Raw genomic sequence first — 21,894 nt, 5'->3', positions numbered from 1 at the left:
GAGCCATTCGCTGCACAAAAGAACTGCTCCTGAGGGAGATGAGCACACCTAGATCTCATTTGCCAATATGGAGCAACACAATGGCCGAAGGTGCCACATGCAACTTGCCCCCCATCAGTGCATTGCATAAATGTCTTAAGAGGGGCTCCCCTGCTTGTAAACATGGATGGAGATTCCAGAGGAATGAGATTCCCTTGTATCATTGTGTGTGTGTGTGTGTGTGTGTGTGTGTGTGTGTGTGTGTGTGTGAGAGAGAGAGAGAGAGAGAGAGAGAGAGAGAGAGAGAGAGAGAGAGAGAGAGAGAGAGAGAGAGAGCAGAGAAATTCATTCTTTATATATTACTGTATTCTATATTTTAATTCTTGTTGGGCACATGGAAATCCCAACACGATGCTGACCTTGCCTCTAAGCACATGGGGTGGGGGTATTTTGAATCAGGACCACAGTGTATGGAGAGGAGGCACCTACAGGTCCAACCAAAATGCCCCACTCTGCGTTCCTTATGGGGTGGGGGAAACATTCCCTTCAGTGTCTATAAATGAGATGAGAAACGAGAGCGACAGACAGGCCTGAAGGAGAGCTGAAAGAATCTCAGTGTGGCCGAGAGGAGACTGAGGGGGTCCTTCTATATCTTTGAAATCACACTTCAAAGGAATCGGGGAGGTCAATTCCCAAACTAAGGAAACTCATCTGTTTTATCCCAGAGGTGGGGTCCCTCTCCTCGTCCTGGCCTGGGCTGTTTAAAGGGAATATTTGAAGGTCACCCCTTTGTAGGTTTGCCAGAACTCAAGCAATGTTGATGGCACAGAACATCAACCAGGTCACGAGGGTTATCTCTCTTCTTTGTTTCTAGTCGGAGTGAGCCCAGATCTAAGGCAAACAGATGGAATAATCTTGATTTTTCAACAGTTTTAGAACAGCAAAAGATAGGGCAACCCCCTGGACTCTTGTGTTTCCCTCTTGGGTTTGCATTTCCTCCGTGGATATTGTCTTGGACAATATCTGTTATGCACCATGGGACCTATTCTCTATGCAAGAAAAACAAAATCAGGTAGTGTTAGACTATGGCAAAACCACCATTCAGTCCTGTTCAGTGTCTTACTTTTAATTTTAATGTGTTTTTTTTAACCAGACCCCATACAGAATAGTGGCAAAGGTTGAACTACCAATCACAATGTTTTTTAAGCTTCATATCGCTCCTTCATGGCTAATTTTCCAGACAGCCCTGAGAAGGTCATTCCCTTTTGGCCTCTTCTCTGTCCTTGGTGCCCACAATAGCAGGAGGGAAATAGGTCTACCCTACAGGTTTGTTGTGATGATGACATCTATGTAACCTGCACCGAGCATTTAGAAGATACGTAGGAAGCTATTCAAATCTTTTCTGGTTGTGGCATAAGAAAATTCCCCGTGAAATTAAGATGTGAGACAAGAGGAAATCAAAATGTGTGGCAAAACAAACACGACAAGAATTTTCTTTGAAATAAATAAATTTTATTTTACACTATTTATAAAACTTTTTTTTAAAAAAAACCCTTTTATAATTCAATTTTCTTCCCCTCCCTGTATTTAAAAATGTTATTAAATACCCTTTTTTCAATATTAAAATATGGCAAATAAATAAGATTGATACTTTCTGTTTTCTTCTTCTTCTTCTGCATTAAAATGGACATTCGCCTCCCACAAACTCTATGGGATGGGAAGAAGTTCTCTAGACCCTTTTCTCGGCCATAGCGTCAATTTCCATTCATGGTGAAAACTGCAAATCCAGCTTCCGGCGCCCTATTGTAAACTTCAGTGTTCCTCTCATAATCGTCAAGTGTCCATAAAGAAAGAGAAGGCAAGCTGATAAGGCTTAGTTTTTCATTTATGCAGGGGCGAAAGGGGGAAAAAAATCTTTAGGTGGCATTTTCCATTTCAGGAAAATTCACCAGGCCCCTGGCTTTTCTGTTCCTAAAGAGATCACGCCACCTCCATCTACCTTCCTCTGTTCCATGGCTGGGATGCTCCAAAATCTGGAGCTGTAACGTTTCAGTGCAATGAGACCGGACTTCTGTAACAAGTGTCCCTGTGTGGTCATATCGACCCCTCGACGCCAGAGACATTTGCATTTTCCTGCAAGAGCAAAACAGACCTGCTGGTACTCTCTAAATGAGAAAACTCAACACTAATAAATAAGCTTGAGGTCAGAAAGTTTTCCCAATATGTGAAAGTTACCAGTCGGAGTGGGAGAAAATGAGGCAGACAAGAAGTCTTCTTGAGTCTTGTTTGGTACAACAGACATCCTTCCTGAGATACAGACACTGTGGGGCTTCTTCTGACCCATTCCCTGGCTTCACCCTGGGTTCTGGGAAGAAGCCCTCAGAGATTAGACTCCTGCTGTACTGACAAACCCTAGGTAAAGGTAAAGGTTCCCCTTGACAATTTTTGTCCAGTCGTGTTCAACTCTAGGGGGCGGTGCTCATCCCCGTTTCCAAGCCGTAGAGCCAGCGTTTTGTCTGAAGACAATCTTCCGTGGTCTCATGGCCAGTGCGACTTAGACACAGAACGCTGTTACCTTCCCACCGAGGTGGTCCCTATTGATCTACTTGCATTTGCATGCTTTTGAACCGCTAGGTTGGCGGGAGCTGGGACAAGCGGCGGGCGCTCACTCCGTCGCGTGGATTCAATCTTACAGCTGAAGATCTACAGATCTTACAGCACAAAGGTTTCTGCGGTTTAACCCGCAGCGCCACCGCATCCCTCTACTGACAAACCCTATTGAAGGGTAAAAGAAAGAAAGAGGAAGGGAGGAGAAGAGACAGGGAAGAGGCAATACACCTCCTCTTGTCTAGAAGAAATTCCGACTAGGCTGCTGTCCACTTGTTAAGCTTGGATGATGATGACCCGGGAGTCTCAGCTTCCAGTCTTCATGGGTCTGTCTCTGGCCAAGTACAGACTCCTCAGCATTTCCCTTGCTCAGCTCACACCTCAATGCTGTAGAAATCTGCCCGTTTCCTGCAGCACTTCCGTACCCACACCCAATACAGCGTGATCATGAAGGTCCAGTAGCCCACGTAGATGGCCGAACCAACGAGCAGATACCAGATTTCCATCTGTTTTTCTTCAGTGGTCCAGTCCGCTAGGGCTTCATGGCAGATCGTATAGATCAGGCCCCCCAGGAGGAGCAGGCCCCAGATGGAGACAGGAAGCAAGGGCATGTAGTTGCCGACCATCTTCTTCCGACCCGAGGTGCCCCAGCTGCTCTTGTTCATGGTGACTATGGCAAAGTACTTGGCCGGCAGAAGGCCACCCATGTACAGCACGGCGTAGAGGGACATGAAGATCATGACGGGGTTCCCCCTCAGCCAGCAGGCGTAAAGGGCCTTCACGCAGGCCACCAGCTGGACGCAGAGCAGGACCCACAAGATGTCCCACAGGTTCCCCCCGTAGAAGAGCCGCAGGACGGTGGCCGTGACGAAAAAGGGGAAGATGCCGGAGACCACGGACTCGTAGGTCATCCACAGGTGGTGACGGTGCCACCACAGGGCGTTGTAGAGCCACTCGCGGAAGTAGGACTTGGTCCAACGCGTTTGCTGGGCCAACCATCGCAGGAATAAAGACGGGGTCTCCGAATAGCACCGGGAGCGGGCTGTGTACCTGACGCAAGGCAAGGAGAGGAGGAGGAGCAGAAAGTGAGAAGAGACCTCGCACCTCCTCTGTGTCACAACATTTCAAGGATTTGAAAAGGGCTATCCTATTCCCCCCTTAGGCTTCTTTTCTCAAGATGCCTGGTTCTTTCAAGCTTTCAGCAAATAACTTGATTTCCAGCCCCCGACCATCTTTCTTGCCCCTCCTCTAGACTTGTTCCAGTTGGCCAGCATCCTTCTTGAAGTGTGGTGTCCAGAATTGGACGCAATACTCAAGGGGAGGCCGGACCAGTGCTGAATAGAGTGGAACTAGAACCTCCCAGGATTTAGAAACTATACTTCTGTTAAGGCAGCCTAAAACGGCATTTGCTTTTTTCGCAGCCACATCGCACTGTTGGCTCATATTCAGCTTGTGATCTACAACAATTCCAAGATCTTTCTCGCTCGTAATCTTATTAAGCCAAGTATCCCTCATTCTGTAACTCCATTTGGTCTCCCCCATCTCCCAATTAGGTGTAGAATTTTGTACTTTTCCGTGCTAAATTTCATTCTTTTGCTTTCAGCCCAGAAGAAGCTCAGGCACACGTGGATGGTTTCCTCTCCTTAGTCTTACAATAACCCCGTGGGGTAGGGCCAGACTTAGTGATTACGAAGGATCTGCCTGATAGGAAGAGAGAATGGACTCCTCCAACTTTTGCACCTGGGTGCAAACAAATCCGTTCACTATTGGCGGAATCTTTCAAAGGTACAGATGGAGGATCGATGGGTTCCCAACTCAGGGTCCAGAGATTGTGGGAAACCTCCACTCCCAGATGTCACAGTCAACATCGCCAAGGAGAGGGAACCTGGGGAAACCATCTAAACCATCTAAAAACCATAGGGCCCATCGTCTTCCTGTATTGCTTCCCCTCGCTCTATTCCACCTGTTCAGCTAGGTTCTGATTCTAGCAGATCGCCATTTATCTACCCATCCTTACTTGGTGGCGTAGCCGATGCTGAGCATCCTGTTGGTAAGATGCCGGTCGTCCCCAAAAGTGCAGTGTGTTCCCAAAAACTTTTGATTGTACCAGGACTCGAGGAACTGCTGGAGAAGGTCATTCCGATACAAGCCTGTAGAGGGCAGAGAGGAGAGCAGGTGAGATTCGTACTGGCAGAAGAAATGCTGGGACACCTCCCCCCATTATATGAAATTTGAGAGACCCTATCACACTCTATGCAGAAAAAAGGTCAGTGTTCTTAGAGAAAAGACAACAAAATATGGGTACTGAAGTTTTCTACAGGAGGTGAGGATACAGCTTAAAACTAAACAGAAAACTGCAACGTATATTGTGCAAAACCACTATTTGCCTAATGAAATATTAATACCAATTAGGGGTTTTTTTGCGGATGGCAAAAGTAAAAGGGGAAAAAGAGAGAGGGAAAAAAGCAAAGTGCTATAGCACTTTGAAGACTAACAGATATATTTCGGTGTGAGATTTTGTGGATCAAAATTCATTTTTTCAGACGTGAAGATCTATATTTTGATGGAGGAAAGCCGACACTGAAATAAATTTGCCAATCATTTGAATATTTAAATTTTTCCTTTCCCCTCCTTTTGCCAACACGCTGAGCCCAACTAACACAGCCACTTCTCTGGAGCGTCTTCCCTCAGCACAGATCAATATGACAAATAATTATGTAGCCATTCCGTGTATAATTGTCATCTGAAAACAACAGTTTCTATTTTAAAGTCAGCTTTCACTGGTTTCTTTTTCAACCCATTAAGTAAAATTTAAACTATCATTTCGAAAAGCTGTGGATTGAGGTACAGTGGTGCCTTGCTTAACGAGCGCACCGTTTAACGACGAATCCGTATAGGCGAAAATGGCAGCCGGATTGAGGATTCCCGCTTAGCGGTGAGTTTTGTCCCCATAGGAACGCATGAAACAGAGTTTAATGCGTTCCTATGGGGTTCCCCCCTCACATAGCAACGTTTCCGGATAGCAACGTTTTTCCTGGAATGGATTAACGTCGCTATGTGGGGCGTCACTGTAATGCTGATAACTGGAGGCCCTGGGAGGTTCTTTTATTTAGCCTCCATATAAATGTGAGGTGACCGCTATCGTGGGCAAGGGGAATGCTTTCTCATCCTAATAATCCACACTTTTCAGAACTTGACAGGATATTCTTTGGGGGACATGACTCTGTCTGAGAGATTCTGAGTAGAGACGGGCATGAACCGAACGACGAACTGGGGGGAAAAAAAACATGAACCGGCTGGTTCATGGTTTGGTTCATGCAACCCATTTTGCTGAAACCGAAATGAAGCACCAAACTTGTTTCGTCACGTTGCATCATTTTGCTTCAGCAAAGCCGATGCCCACCTGCCCCCTAACCCTGTTGCCTCCCTACCTGGTCCTCTTGCCTCTTCCCCTGCCACCGCCACCTCTTTCTTCTCCCCTGCCATCTTCTGAAGATGGTGGCATTGGAGGAGTAAGAGGAAGAGGTGGCAAGACCAGGTAGGCCACCAACCAAGAGCCATCCTGAATGGTTGATGCCCATCTCTAATTCCGAGGGTCGTCCTCCGGAAACTTAATTTTTCCCAAGTTTTGTGGCTACTTTCGATTCTGGCAAAGGAAGGGGAACCAGGGCTTACCCAAGGGGCCGCTGATACAGGAGACGCAGTCAAAGTAAGACTGGCAGGCCCGCTCAATGTTGAAGGCCATCCAGTAGCGCAGGCTGCTCATGAAGCTGATGTAGGAGTCGGAGAGGTTCAGGATCCGCACGTCACCGCCCACGGCTCCGTAGCGTTCGTTCGATTCCAGCACCTTCACCAGCTCCACCGTCGCCTGGGGCTCCAGCTTGGTGTCCGAGTCGCATACCTAGGAGGGGCTGAGAGATTCAGACTGGGCACTGGTGCTGCCTAATACTTTTTGCGGCCTGAGGCAAAGAGTCAAGAGGTGGCCCCCTTCACCCACCCAAATCAAAGTGCATACAGTACTCAAAGCAGATGGAAAAATAGGATAAGTGCTCTCAATTCACCAGCGAACCCTTTCTTGCCTTTTCATGCTCCCCTCAGATCGGCTGTCTGAGGCGGCTATCTTAGGCTGAACTAAGTTAGCATATCACCAGAAACGGAACTTAGTTAGGAGGTCAAAGACACCCGTCCTAACGTGAGCCGTTCTCCTTCTGCGTTATGCGAAACACTTTCCTTTTATTTCGCAAACGATTGTTGGGAAATAAAAACAGACATAATTTTTTACATCTGATTCCTCACATATGTAGCTTTGATGGGTTAGTGTCACTAGGGAGAAAATGTAACTGCAGGAAATATGCCATTTCTCTTTACATGTGAGCAGATCCTCACGCTGCCCCATAACAGGGCCAGCCCTGATGGACTTCTGTGTTGTTGGACATTAATTGGTAAGCAAGGGGAAAATCTGCCGTCACACCATTTATTTCCAAGAGCTGGTGGAACTCCTGTTAATTTCGCATTTTTTATCACAGCCAGAAGGCTCCCCAATGGAAAGCTTGGGGGGGGGGTATGCCCCACAGACAGCTAGGCTAAAACGCTGTCTCATCCTATGTCAGACATGGAGTGCCTTGAGGCAGAAATCACACTTTGCTCACTTGCCTCATCTATAAAATGGGAACAATAAATTGCCAATTTTGGTGATGAGTAATGAACAAGTGTGCTGGAACGAATGACTCATGTGGGGCAAAAGCGCAGACAACATGCTGATGATGTGATTGATGAGGATAATAATAATAACCATTTTAGAACTGCAGAGCTGGAAGGGACCGCGAAGGTCATCAAGTCCAGCCCCTCTCAGGGAGGCATGGGGGTGGGAGATTCAAACTCCCAGCCTCTAGTTCTGAAGACAGATGCCTAAACCACTGAGCTATCCACAAGAAAAGTCTGAATGGAGAGGCTCCATATGGAAAATAATCCACACATTTCGGTAAATTATGTAAAATGGGTAATTTGTTATGCTGGAGATTGACTGGAAGTTGTATCAGTTCAGAGGGCAGACAGGCCGGTAGTGCAGAGGACATGGCTGGGGAATATTCAGTCCAACAGAACTGTGGTTCCTAACCTTGGGTCCCCAGATGTTCTTGGACTGTAACTCCCAGGCGCCTTCATCACTCGCTGTGCTGGCAAGGGCTTCTGGGAGTTGCAGTCCAAGACCCAATGGGGCCCACTGCTCTAGATCAGTGGTTCTTAACCTTTGTTACTCGGATGCTTTTGAACTGCAACTCCCAGAAACCCCAGTCAGGACAGCTGGTGGTGAAGGCTTCTGGGAGTTGCAGTCCAAAACTCCTGAGTAACCCAATGTTAAGAACCAGTGCTCTAGATGTTTGGGAACACAGACAGAATTTGGAAAACATGATTACGGATCACAACTCCCAAAATCCCCCAGCCAGGAGGCTCACTAGCCATCCTACCTGGGGGGTTATGTGAGTTGTAGTCCCAAAAGTAACTTTCCAGGGCCAAAACTACACAAGACTCTCCTCCTGGCCGTGCTTGGTGGCGCTTAGGTCCCCACTTATGGAAGCACAGACGGGGTTGCATCTATGAAGGGAGTTGTAACACCCCAAAGCTCTCCTCCTGACCCACAGCGAACTGATGAAGCCCTTCTCTTCATAGGCATCACATCACATGCTTTTGAAGAGATTTCTTCTTGTTGCTATTGTTATGGGCTGTCAAGTTGCCCCTGACTTGACGACAACTCTATAAATGAAGCCTTCCAAAACGTCCTTTCCTCAACAGCCCGGCTCAGCTCTTTCAAACTCATGCCTGTGGCTTCCTTTAGAGAGTCATTCGTCTCACTTTTGGCTTTCCTCTTTTCCTGCTGCCTTCCCCCTTTCCCAGACAATAACGCTGGGAAGAGAAACCCGAAGCCCCTGCAACGCAGTCAAGAAACTGGAAGCGATGCAGTGGGGAAGGACCAAAGGTGAAGCGCCGGGGAGAAAAGGCGGAGGAGCAATTCAGATTGATGAGTTGGCTTGCTAAGGCAAAAGGTAGGTTTTCTTCAGACTGGATCACCAACGTAGCGTTCAGTTGGCAGGATGTGGGCAAAGTCCTTCTGAGCTAGGTCTGGGGAGACCCAGATTCAAATGTTTACATATCAACAAGATTCACCAGGTTATCCAGGACCAGTCACTCTCTCTGAGCTGAAACCTACCTCACCTGTTTGGAGAATAAAAATGGGGAAATGACCAAAAATGACTTGGATGCTTCCTCAGGGAAAATGAAAGATATAACAACACTGTGTGTGTGTGTGTGTTGTGGTCAGAATGGAGAGCTGAGTCTTGAAGGATCCAGGTTCTAATCCTCACTATTTTATGGTCTTGCGCCAGTTCTTGCCTCTCAAGTGGCTCTACCTCAGAGCGCTGCTGTGATCAGGAAGAGGGGATGAGGAGAGCCCTATGCGCTATCTTGAATTCATTGGAATAACAGCGGTAAGACTCCTATGTAACTTATTAAAATAAATATTGGCAAAATTATAAACGGGGGAAAAAGAGGGGGGACAAAATATTGTGGTGTGTTTTAAAGACTGGCACGTTTATTTCAAGGTGAGCTTTTGAGGATCAAAAATCTATTTTTCCCCAGAAAGGATGCCAACAGTGCCTCTTCCAAATTCACAGATAAATCTCTTGGTCTTTAAGGTGGCAGAACGGACAAACTATGGAAATTTCTATGGAAATTAATTTTAAAAAATAAATAAACGCTTAAGGACGCCTCCTCGGCCTTCCTGTTTTTAGAGGCGTGGGTTCCGATCCTAGCCAAAAACAAGCAAAGCAAGCGAACTAGAACGTGAGGTAGGAATCAATTACCTGGACATAGTCCACTGAATTCCCCAAGGCCTTGAAAGCTGTGTACATGACTTCTCTTTTGCCCCCCCATTTCTGCATGATGCAGACACATCTCTTAGTCCGAATCAGCTCCTCCACAGCCAGTTGCCCCGGGTCGTCCATATCTATTTCGGTGTAGACCGACGGCTCATCCCCAGCCTGGTAACCACTGTCTCCTTCATCCACGTAGACCTGAGGCTGGGAGTGGTAGTTGTTCTCCCAGACGAAAGTACCCACGTCCTCTCCGGCGAAGACCTCTTGGAACATGTCCATCATGTATCGGTCCTCAGGGCTGTTGCCATCGATCACCATAATGACCCGCAGCTTCTCGGGAGGATACACGGTCGCCTTGACGGACTGAAGGCACTCGCGGAGATAAGCGGGGTCTTCCTGGTAGGCGGAGATGGTGAGGGCCACGGACTTGGTGTAGCTGCAGGTCAGGGAGTCTCTCCTCATCCTCTTGTGTTCCAGGAAGGCAAAGAAGCTCTGGATGATGAGGTGGCAAGTGAGGAAGGCCCCGTAGAGTCCAAACGCCATGATGTGGTACTGGTCGGAAACAAGCTGGACCCCTGCGATGTAGGCCCAAGCCAGGACTGAAAGGATCAGCAAGGCAAAGCCAATGGTGATGATCCGGCGTCCGGTCGAGACAAAGACCTTGGGGGCTTTGGTGATGTCCATCTCTGGAACAAAAGATGAGGGAAATGAGCAACCTGCCTTGTTCCTATGGGAATGGATTCAAAATTGATCAAGGGGGCAGTTTTTATGTTCCCCGGATGTTCCCAAAAAACCAAACAAATAAGCCCTCAGAAAGATCCCTCCCTTGTGGGTTCTTCTGACTATAAATATGCCTGGAATTGTAAACCGCATGTGATAAAAATCTCAGAAGCCAGAAGGATGATTAAGACTCCTAATGGAGGCCAGCTTTCCATGTCTCTCTGCTTCTCATTCCTCGTTCCTTCCCACAACGGGTAAAGTCAAAATACACTGACTCCTGTCCTCTGAAGATGCCGGCCACAGAGACTGGCGAAACGTCAGGAAGAACAACCTTCAGAACACGGCCAAAGAGCCCGAAAAAACCCACCACAAAATAAACTCGTGAAATATGGGAAATTTAGGAGCATCCCCTTTATTTCCTGTCATTCGGCATGGGTGACAAACTTCACCTTCCATAGGTGTAGGATTTGGATTTACCAGGAGTACTATGTTCACAACACTTCCTGAGATTTGAAACAGTACAGCTCTCAGCCTGGGACTCTTTGCCTGGCTGCGCTCAGCCACATTTGCCCCCGTTTTCTGTGGAAAAGTGGGAAGCACCTCTCCATGTACACAGCAAAGCAGGGAGCTTTATGTGGGGGGGAAAATGGCTTCTGTACTGGACCAAGGCATATAGCGGGTAGCCCCTTCCCAAGAAGGCTAGCTCCTTAAAATTCTTTTGGAAACTCATTTTTAGGCATTACAAGCACAAGAGGACTGCTGTTAATTATGGTATTAGGATTAATCTGCTGGGTTTGGTCCAAGATATTTTTGTTGTCTGAAGCCAAGAAGAAGCAGGTGCTTCCTGGTCCTGATGGAGTTTTTGCAACCTCATAGACGGCCTTTAATAAATTTGGCTAGAAGGGAGCTTTCCGGGCTGGGGTGACTCGTGACTATCAAATCTATCCAGCCCTCACCAAGCATTCACTCTTGCCTCTGATTTCAAAGGGAGGCCCGCCACTCTGCTCAGTGGTTTTCCTCTCTTTAGCATCTGTTAACCTCTGTTTGCCGAAAGCAGTGGTGTGTTGGCAGTTTGCTGTTTGATCTGTTCAACTGTACGTAATGAAACTGTTTATTCTTCCTAGTATTAATGTCTCAAGGCGAGGTTACTGAGACTGTAAGTGCCAGTTAATGAAAAAAAAAAGAGAGAAGTGGTCTAATCTGGAGAACTTGAAGCTCATTCTGCTCTGTCACTCTCAGCACTTCTGCTTCACAGCTAGAGGAATTTAATCAGAAATTCAAAACTCTGCAACAGGTACCCACCCCATGTGCAGCCAGTGGAGTACGCTGACATATTACTGAATATTACTAACCCTTCTAAATGTCAGAGCAGCCTCCTCCATTTCTGAGGGCAGGAGGTTGGTTTAGAGCAGATGTGGGCAATGCACAACCCATGGATTGAGTGTGCTTCCCTCAGGGTCTTCACACAGCTCCCTACAACCCTAATTTTTTGAGTTTTTAAAAAGGCATCCAGAACATCCTTTGCACTCTTAGACTGGAGGGCAATTTTTTTCATGTTTTTTTTTTGGGGGGGGGGAGTGCACATCCCAAGTTCTCCACACCCTCTTTTAAAAAAATGCCCCTTAGAGAGGAGACATGGACATCTTTCATAACCCCTTCTTTTTGAAAGGAAAAAAAATGGGGTTGGGGAGCAAGTTCATTTGTCCACAGCCCCTGGACATCTGGAGACCGTCCACTTTTCATTAGGACAGACTGCGAAGGAAGCAAGCACAGTCGCGTCCTTCGCCAAACGGAATGGCCCGGGGGGCTAAGAAGGAACAGGCAGGTGACAGTCATTGCACACCGACCCCCACCATGAAGAATATCACCCACGGTGGTTGCCCCACACTGCCTAACAGGAGAGCTGGCCCTGATTTCCGGCTCTAAGTTTCACAACAGCATTTCTTCAGGGGTTAAAGGTTGTCATTTATCGCAGCCGGAGCCTGCAATTAACTAGGCACACAGAATATATTACCTTTCTAGTCAGCACGGGAAACTGAGGCACTGCCCTGAACGTGGGGCGACCAACAGCCCCCCTCCAACTGCGTATGATGTTCCAGAGTAGAACCTCTGGCCAACTTGCCTCAAAGAGAGGGAGAGGGACCGGTGCAACCGTCTACGTCGGGCGCCCCAAACCAAACAGGTCAGTTTCAGGTCCCACCTGGACCTGGCCTTTGGTGACCCTGCTTTGGGTAGCAAAAAGTCTTGGGATGGTCCCCTTCTTGGGGAAAAGGCCTCCACGTTGGTGGCTCTCCGTTGGGCTCCTGAGAATCTGCTGGGGCCCCACTCCAATCCTGACACAATTTCTGCACAGGGCTGATTCTGCTCAAAAGCGTTGCCAAAATGCATGCCTTGGCCCAGGGATATGGTAAAGCTATAAACATTTGCGAGCGGGGCCAAGGAAGGGGCGTTTTTCAAACACTGCAGCAATTGGCACCGATGGGTCATTGAATAAATAAATGACAAAAGTGCTTGAAAACGGTATGTACTCTTACCACGGCTCCCCTCGGCAAATGGAACAGAAATCTTGTCCCTTCACCTTTCTACCCACACCCTTGTCTCTTCCTTATCCAGCGCACTGCAAATGTCTTCCTCATACTTTCACCGTGAGGACTGTGGTGTTCAACCCCAGCCTTTCCAGATCTGGCCCCTTCCATCATCACCAGCCAGCTGGGATTCCACATTCAGGTCTAGATTCCACAGGCAGATCAACATATGGCACACACAGTCTAGATCTGGGACTGAAGCAAGAGCAGACAGGCCCGCTGATCCATGAGGAACAGTGGCAAACCTCGTGTGACAACTGTAACTAGCAGACTGTGGCTGGCTGGGGATGAGGGAACTGTTTTCCAAGAAATCTAGAAGGGGCCAGATCTGGTATGGACACTTGTCTGGGAAGAAATGCATAAGACGGCGCTGTTACCCCAGTGTATCTGGACAACACCATCAGTTTAACAGTGATGGCTCCATCTGACAGATCCCTGGGCTTTGTGGTATGGTGAGGCACATGGCAGACCTCGATTATTTTCTCTTGAACTTAACCAGAAATTCCGAATTTAATTAATTCTGTGCTGTCAAATCAATTCTGACCCTCCTGGGTTTGTCTAAGCGTGAAGCACTCAGAAATGGTTTACATCTCCCTCCTTCTGGTGATGCTCCCAGATGGGGCAGCTTGTGTGAGATCAGGTGGCGGAGTATGTAAGCCCATCAGCCACACACTCTCTGTATCTGGGCGATCTTGGCTGGCCGTTTCTCCTCGGAGTAAGGAGTCAAAATCCTGATCTCTGGCTCTTCAGCTGGGCACTCCTGCTCATGTCCAGGGTCACAGAAACGTAAGCACCCCATTCAACTACAAATGCCAGGATTCCATAAAATGGATGGTGGCAGTTAAAGTGTGCAACATACATACAATCTCAGACCAAGATCTCCTGGTTTCCCAGAAATTACCAGTGAGGACCCACCCCCATAGTGTTATTTTTTTTTAAAAAAAGCAAAAGATGGCCTTTCATTTCATGCTGTAATCAGTATGCACTACCACCTCTACAAGCTTATCTATGGCTAAAAAACATCAAAACATTTAGCACGGATTTGCCCCAGAAAATGCTGAACATCATGCTTGGGGGGCAAGCCCATGTGAATCTCCAAAAGCCAACACAGAATTTACCTGACATATGCCCAAGAAGTGATATGACTAGAGACACTGGGCAATAGATGAAGCCACCCCTTTTGTGGGAGGAGGAACTCCATGGCAACGCTTCTGGCTTGGTCTTGTTGGCCGACCGCATTGGGTAAGAACAACAAGCCACAAGCCAGGAAGTCTACAGTTCAAATCTTGACTCCGGCATTAACTTAGTAGGTGGCCAAGAATGAGCTACTATTGACCGCCAACCTCCAGACAACAACATAAGAATGAATAATATGGACTTATCTTTGACAAGAAAAGGCTTGTTGAGCCCGGTCCAGAGAATGAAAATGACATCAAGTCAACTCTGATTTATATCAACACTTTTTCAAAGTTTTCTAGACAGAGAGGACTCTGAATTGGTTTACACTTCTCTCCTGGGGTTGCCCTGGAACTACGCAGCTTGCCCAAGGCCTCACAGGCTGGCTCTTCTGGGAGGCATATTGGGGAACTGAATTCCAAACCTCTGGCTCTAACTCACGGAGTTATCCAGCTAGGGTAGATACAGGAACGAGGAAACCCGTTCCTATCTATTTGAGAATTGAAGATAATTTGAAAGCTTGTGGTATGGCTAGTCATCTTTCTTTTTTTGCCTCCAATAAGCAGGTCTGGTAGGTTTTTAACTTGCTTCAGAAACCTCCAAAACTTGTTTGACCAGGCGGAGTCAAAGAAGGACATAACATAGTCTTTCCCACCATTTCAACATCTAAAAGCTAACATAAGGAACCTTTTAATAGTTTCAAGCACTGCTTGAAATGCCGAGTTACATCAATCTAAGCAATCAGATTTCCTGCTTTCCTCCTTCCTTGGCATCATTGTGTTCAGTTGCATTTTACTGGCCAGAGTCCCAACCAGATCGCTCTGGATCCCACAGGAAGGTCAACATTTCTTGTGCCACTGGCGCACGCAGTCCAGATGTACAACTTACACGAGAGCAGATGGTGCTGCCGATCAATGAGTAAAGGTGGAGAACTCTGTATGACTACTCTGTAGATAGCATGCCAGCTTCTCTGCCCATCTTGCCAGGCCACAGAGGTCGACTGGGCTTCAGCACTGCAGGTTGCGCTTGCCCACACCCCCAGGGTTGATCATGCAAAATGATAAACATTAAGCACCCTCCACCATAAAAGTCCCAAATTGCTACCACCGGGGTAGGAGAATCTGGAGATCCTTTCATACCAGCTCAGACCATTGTTGACTACTCACTGCAGACAATATTGCTTACATTGACTAGAACCAGAATAGGGTCTTTTTTCCAGGGCACCTAAAGAGAGCCTGGGATTTTTCTGAATGCAAACCCAGTCTTGGGCCATAGAATTACTCCCACACTGGAGGGTGTCATATTGTTTACATATAGACTGCACACCTACTCTGAAAGCAGGCTGTTCTAGCTTTCCCTGTGTCCCCCACTACGCTAACCACTTGGCATGAAAACCCTTAAGAACTATTAGTTTTCAGTTCACACTCTGCATTAGAACCCTTTTTAGCTACTGTAACCAACACTGCTAACACACACACAGCTTTGTACAGTAAGCAATGCATGCCTGTGTGCAGATACATGTGTGTGGATCTCTGTACACACATGAACATCTACACACAGAGAGACACGCACCCCCGTTCATGCCAGATCAGTTAATCCAGTTGAGATTCTCCTATGTACACAGTTCCTAATTTAGACAGAGATCAATGCGCATTAAAGGACACAGATTTATCTTACCCTTGGTTTACCTCGATTGTCGCAACCAAAAATGCGTCAGAATGAACTTCAGCTAGCTAATCAACTGTTAAATAACTCAAAGCATTCATCGATAAACATGACCGCATACACGTGTCTGTGTGTCTACATGCTTCTCCCTTCAGGCATTTAAACTTCAAGATTCAGATAGTCTACCACTCCGGTATTGGCACTCCTTAAATTCTTAAAAAAAAACGGAGAGGCAGCAATTTTTAGAAATAAGTATTGTTCTGGAAGCCCTTGTAGTACAACTCTGGAAACAACCCCCGCCCCCTAATTTTCTTGTGATGGGGAGAGAAATGCACTCTGCATGCGCTCAGGAGCATCCTGGCCTCCTCAATTCGTGTTGATCCACGCTTCAGCTCGGGTCTATAGTTCTGGAGCTGCCAATAGAACGCCCCGCTACCTATGCGACCTCGCTCTAACCACTCGCCCACACTCCCGTTTTCTCAAAAGATGAAGGAACGTTGCGCTCCCGGCGATCCCAGGAGATCCGGCTCTCCTGCCGGCTCTCCGGCCCTACCCCGCCTTGCCCGCCTTCCCACCTGGCCCCGGGATGTCCCTTCTCACCTGCGCCGTGGCTGGGGCGGGCTGGAGAAGGGAGAAGCCCACGCGGGACCCGAGGCGGGTAGCGGAGAAGAAGTTTGGCTGGAGGGATGGCTGGCGGGGAACCTTTTGAATCCAAAGGGAGGGAGGGACGGAGGGAGGGAGGCGGCCCCCGGTTCCCTGCGTCAGGCTGGGCTGGGCTGTCTGAAGTCATCATCCGCGATCCTCTTTTAGGCATATCAAGGGATTTATGAATCCGGCTTTCTCCCTTCCCCTTTGCTCCGTTCAAAACTTTTTTTTCCGACTTTCCCCTCTTTCCACTTTCTCCGTTTCATCGCTTCGGGCTGCCGTCCTCCAATCGATGGAAGCCGGCTTTTCTCACCCCGACTGGCATGAGTGCTCCCGAGAACGTGCAGAGCGCAATTCTAGCTTCCACTGCCGAGTCAGCTCAGTGGTTTGGACGGATCCACAGGTTGGGAGTTCGATTCCCCACTTGCGCCTCCCTGACGGGCTGGACTCCATGATCCATAGGGTCCCTTCCAGCTCTGCAGTTCTAACATCATCATCATCATCATCATCATCATCATCATCATCATCATCATCATCATCATCATCATCATCATCATCAGGGACTTGATGATCCAGCTCTGCAGTTCTAAGATTGTTCGATTATAACTGGGCTGCTTCTGAATTTTTTTGCTGGGTTCCCATCCACCGCAGATGCGTTCACTCAGCTTTTTTTTTTTTGTTTTACGTTTTTGCAATGTTTTTTTGTAATTTCACCTGGCGTCTGGGCGTCTTCGGAGGAAAAACGGCATTTAAATGTGTGTGAGAGAGACCGAAAGGAGAGAGGCGAGGCGAAGCTTGTAGGTCAGCCCTGGAGCGGATTTCCACGAAGGTCTTTTTTTTTTTTTAAAGAACTTCAAAAATTATGCTTAGGTCACACAAAAACGACAAAACACCCACCAGCAGACTACGGTCACAAAAATGAGAAACAAATTAAAAAAGGGGGCAAGGACTGAAACAGCACCGATAACTGTAGCCAATGTCTCAAACCTTTTTAAAAACAAAAACAAAATAAAGCTACATATATTGTGTTTATCCTTTTCACACGATCCTCGAAACACGCAATTTAAGAGCACTCGGTTCGAACATAGTTTGAACTTCACGGACGGGTTTGTAACCCGTTTTCCCTCATTCGTGTGTAAGCGGACTTCTCTCCCCCTATTTATTTTTTTTTTATTTTAAATATTTATATACCACCTTTCTCCTAGACTAGAGGAACCAAGGCGGCTTACAGGACCCAACAGCTGGACCTGCCTTGTGAGGGGTAGGTCGAGCTGAGACTGACTAGCGATCAGTTTCCAGACCCTTTTGGTGGTTAAAACTGAACTCTAACCACTACTCCTCACTGCCTCGATGTTCAATAATATTTTATATACAGGGTTATGCTTTTTTTCCATTTACTTGCAAGCGACCACTCTTGCAGTAGTTAGGATCCTGGATCAGCGTGTGGAAGACCCACCTTTTAGTCGCCTGAACCATGGGGTGATTTTGGACCAGTCATTCCCCCCCCCCGCCCTCCACACCAGCCAACCTTGCAGGGTTGTCGGGAGGAGGAGCACCACAACAGTTCAGGGAACTGTGAGGGGAAACAAGCCTCAGTGTTTTACGGAAAAAGCTTTCAGAGAGCTTCAGAACGGCCGTGGCCTGTGCCAGACGCTAAATAAATAAATAAATAAATAAATAAATAAAAAATTATCAGAAAGGAAGATTATTCCTTCTGCTGGGGGATTTACATGTTGCAATCAGCAAACAGCTTCTGGGGAAATCCAGGCCTGAGATGGGCCGGGAGGGTTGGGGCTGAAAGGGAGGCAAAGATAAAAGGTTTAAGGATATTTGGGCTGCGACAGAGGGTGGGGGAAAGAGGAGGAAGATGATGGCTTGGACTGAGAGAAGTGGGGTTAAAAATATGACTCAGTCTCTCTAAAGATAAGGCAGTCAAAATAGTGGACCAAAGGTGGGCCCCCATAGACTTAACAGGGCAGGAATTTCACGAAACACTGCAGAGTCCTTTTCGAGGTGGAAGACTTCAGTCGTACAATCCTGTCTTTGTTACTCAGAAGTGATGCTCCATTGAGTTCTCTGGTGCTTACTCGCAGGAAAGGGGGAACAGCCTTCCCGTCTGCTTTTTTTAGAGAAGCATCCATCACAACCATCATTTCCTTATTCTATATTTATTACCTCCCTATTTTTAAAACAAGTTCTTTTTTTAAAAAAATAAGCCAGTTGGATAGCTCAGTGGTTTAGGTTTCTGTCTGCAGAGCCAGAGGTTCAGAGTTTGATTCCCCACTACTTCCCGTGAGTAGAGCCAGCCTGGGGGGCCTTGGGCAAGCTGCAGAGTTCCAGGAGCCTGGATAGTTCAGTAAATCAAGTAACTGACTGCAGAGCCAGAATTTGGGAGTTTGATTCCTCATTGTGCCTCCTAGGAGACAATCTATCCTGTCCTGTAAGTAGAGCCAGCCTGGGTGGCCTTGGGCAAGCTGCACAGGGAGCCCAAGAAGAAGGGAATGGTGAATCACTTCTGAGTAATCTCTACCTAGAAGACCCTGAAAAGGGTTGCTGTAAGTCAGAATTGACTTGACGGCACATCATCATCGTCATCGTTGTCGTTGTCGTTGTCGTTGTCATCATCATCATCATCATCATCATCATCATCATCATCATCATCATCAACAACAACAACAACAACAACAACAACAACAATAATAATAATAATAATACAGATTTCTGGGTTTATGAAAGGCATGGAAGGGAGAGCGAATAGATTAAGAACAATCAACATGATAACATTTTGGCTGCAATTGTATACCAGAGTTAGGAAGACTTACTTTTTTTTCCTGTGCAGCTCTTTAAATTGTGATCGTCATGCAGGCTGCCAGGGGAAGGGGGGGATTCTGAGATTGCAGTAAAAAAAAAAAGGAGAAGGAACTTTTCTTAGCTTTATTTTATGCCTGTCTGCTGAGGATTAAATCCACTGAATCCAATGAGACTTAACATCTGTGGAGCATTGCGCCATTTGTCAAGGAACTGAGAACTTTTGAATGCAATTAAAATGCAATTAACGTATTTGTAAAGCTGGTTTTACTTAAATTTAACTGTTTTCCCCTTCCCCCATAAAAGTTATTGCAAAATTGATGATTATGTAGATAACCGCATGAGAAAACAGGCTCAGCTTTCTGGCTTTCACACAGAAAGAACTGATTTTCTCTGAAAAGGACATGATTAATAGGTGGAGTGATCATTTAAAGCAGGGGCGAGGACGCTTGGGCCTCCAGATGCTGTTGGAGTACAATTCTCATCTGAAGAACGCAGGGTAGTGTACAGTATTCTGAGGATGTGAAACCCTTGCATCAATGGAGGCAATTGTATTTGTACACCGGTTGTTAGCAGTTCTTTGGGTTTATCATCATCATCATCATCATCATCATCATCATCATCATCATCATCATCATCATCATCATCAACAACAACAACAACAACAACAACAACAACAACAACAACAACAACAATAATAATAATAATAATAATAATAATAATAATAATAATAATAATAATAATAATAATAATAATACAGATTTCTGGGTTTATGAAAGGCATGGAAGGGAGAGCGAATAGATTAAGAACAATCAACATGTTTTTGGCTGCAATTGTATACCAGAGTTAGGAAGACTTACTTTTTTTTCCTGTGCAGCTCTTTGAATTGTAATCATCATGCAGGCCATGGATTACTGCAAACACAGGAGGTAGTAGAGGAAGAAAAAAGAAGTCTAAATGATTATATCATTACAAGCAGAAAAAAATTACTGAAAGCAGTAAAAATGGAGAATATTTTGAAAACAACAGAAGCAAAGGCTCAATATAAGAAAGCACAATTTGAAAATATATTAAACAGCTGGATCCAAACAGAGAAACACCTTGAACACAACACGCCAGACATAGAATTAATAGAACGAAGAAATGTCAGGATGATTGACATTGCAATTCCAGGGGATGCCAGAGTTGAAAATGAAGAATTGGAAAAAATAACAAAGTACAGAGACCAGGCAATTGAAACATCTTGCTCTGAAAGAAACATATTTCAGTGGTCCCCGTAGTCATTGGGTCTTTGGGAACAATATCAGAAATGTCATACAATAATACTTAGGTTTTTGGTTAAAACTTGTATCTGTTATATAATACCAGTCAATGTTTTCATAATTTTGACTGTGCCTGGAGTATTTTAATAATAATAATAATAATAATAATAATAATAATAATAATAATAATAATAATAATAATAATAATAATGATGATGATGATGATGATGATGATGATGATGATGATGATGATGATGATGATGATGATGATGATGATGATCCATTTTCAAGTCAATTCTGACTTAGGGTGACCCTTTTCAGGGTTTTCCAGGTAAAGAATGTTCAGAAGTGTTGACCATTCCCTTCTGCTGGGGGTGCCCAAGGACTGTGCAGCTCGCCCAAGGCTACCCAGGATGGCTTTACTCCCTGGAGGCAAATATGGCCAGTACTTGTTCTAGCTCTAGCTGGAGGTTCATGAATTGAGTGTAGGAGATTCTGAGTGGAGAGCCAAGTCTCAAGCCAATGAAGAGGGATCATGGACGTTGTAGTAGAACAGGATACACGGTCAACAAATTCCCCATCTATTGTTTAAAATCAAAGGAAGTCCGCTTTTGGCTGTCAGAACATACCAACATGTAATAAATTAATGTGGGCATATGCTATGTGCTGTTTGGACTGACTTATAGTGACCCTAACAGGAATTTCAAGGGGGAGATATTTACCACTTCTACCAATTCTCCAGTGAGTTTGTATGTCTGAATGGGGATTCAAATTCAGATCTCCTGATTTCTTTCTATCCAGACTCGTCGCTAAACGGAACTAAAAACCCCACAGGAACGCATTCAACTTCGCTTAATGCGTTCCTATGGGGCGAAAACTCACCATTCAGTGAAGATCCTCCATAGCGCCGCCATTTTCGCCGCCTTGGTAAGCGAGGAAACCGTGCGAAAATGCTTGCAGCGGCCATTTTGGGCACCTGGCGGCCATTTTGGAACCGCCAATCAGCTGTTCTAAAAACATTGCAATGTGAAGATCGGTAAGCGAGACGCTTACCGATCATCGCAATGTGATGTTTTCCCATTAAAAACATTGCAATGCGATCGCATTAGCGATCGCAAAAAATAGATCGCTATGCAGATTCGTCGTTAAACAGTGCGCTCGTTATGCGAGGCACCACTCTATCTATCTATCTATCTATCTATCTATCTATCTATCTATCTATCTATCTATCTATCTATCTATCTATCTATCTATCTATCTATCTGTCTGTCTGTCTGTCTGTCTGTCTGTCTGTCTGTCTGTCTGTCTGTCTGTCTGTCTGTCTGTCTGTCTGTCTATCTATCTATCTATCTATCTATCTATCTATCTAAAATAGGCTGTGAATAAAGCCAAATCACTCAAATTCAGCTTGCCGGGGAGTCATAGCCTGAAGATCTAATAAATTAATAAGATTCATATAATTTATAATTCCATACACCATGTCAATTCCAAATTATGTCGACCCTTCCCTGGGTTTTCTAGGTACAGTACAGATTAGGTAGCAGTGGTTTACCATTCTCTTCTTCTGGGGGTTTGCCC

The 21,894-nt window shown here is 46.1% G+C and overlaps 1 protein-coding gene across 1 annotated transcript; it reads right to left on the bottom strand.

Moving 5' to 3' along the window:
- Positions 1 to 202: 202 nt before the first annotated feature.
- HAS1 (hyaluronan synthase 1) lies at positions 203 to 17,928 on the bottom strand. The gene is made up of 5 exons (XM_020807446.3): positions 16,202 to 17,928; positions 9,444 to 10,141; positions 6,262 to 6,487; positions 4,604 to 4,736; positions 203 to 3,636 (listed from the first exon to the last, which is right to left on the bottom strand). Exons 1-5 carry the CDS (start codon positions 16,413 to 16,415, stop codon positions 2,961 to 2,963), a joined length of 1,947 nt encoding a protein of 648 aa, XP_020663105.3. The 5' UTR covers positions 16,416 to 17,928; the 3' UTR covers positions 203 to 2,960.
- Positions 17,929 to 21,894: the final 3,966 nt, after the last annotated feature.

This window comes from Pogona vitticeps, chromosome 9 (genome assembly GCF_051106095.1).
Source record: "Pogona vitticeps strain Pit_001003342236 chromosome 9, PviZW2.1, whole genome shotgun sequence".
NCBI lineage: Eukaryota > Metazoa > Chordata > Lepidosauria > Squamata > Agamidae > Pogona > Pogona vitticeps.
This window is presented reverse-complemented; position numbering and strand designations above follow the sequence as displayed.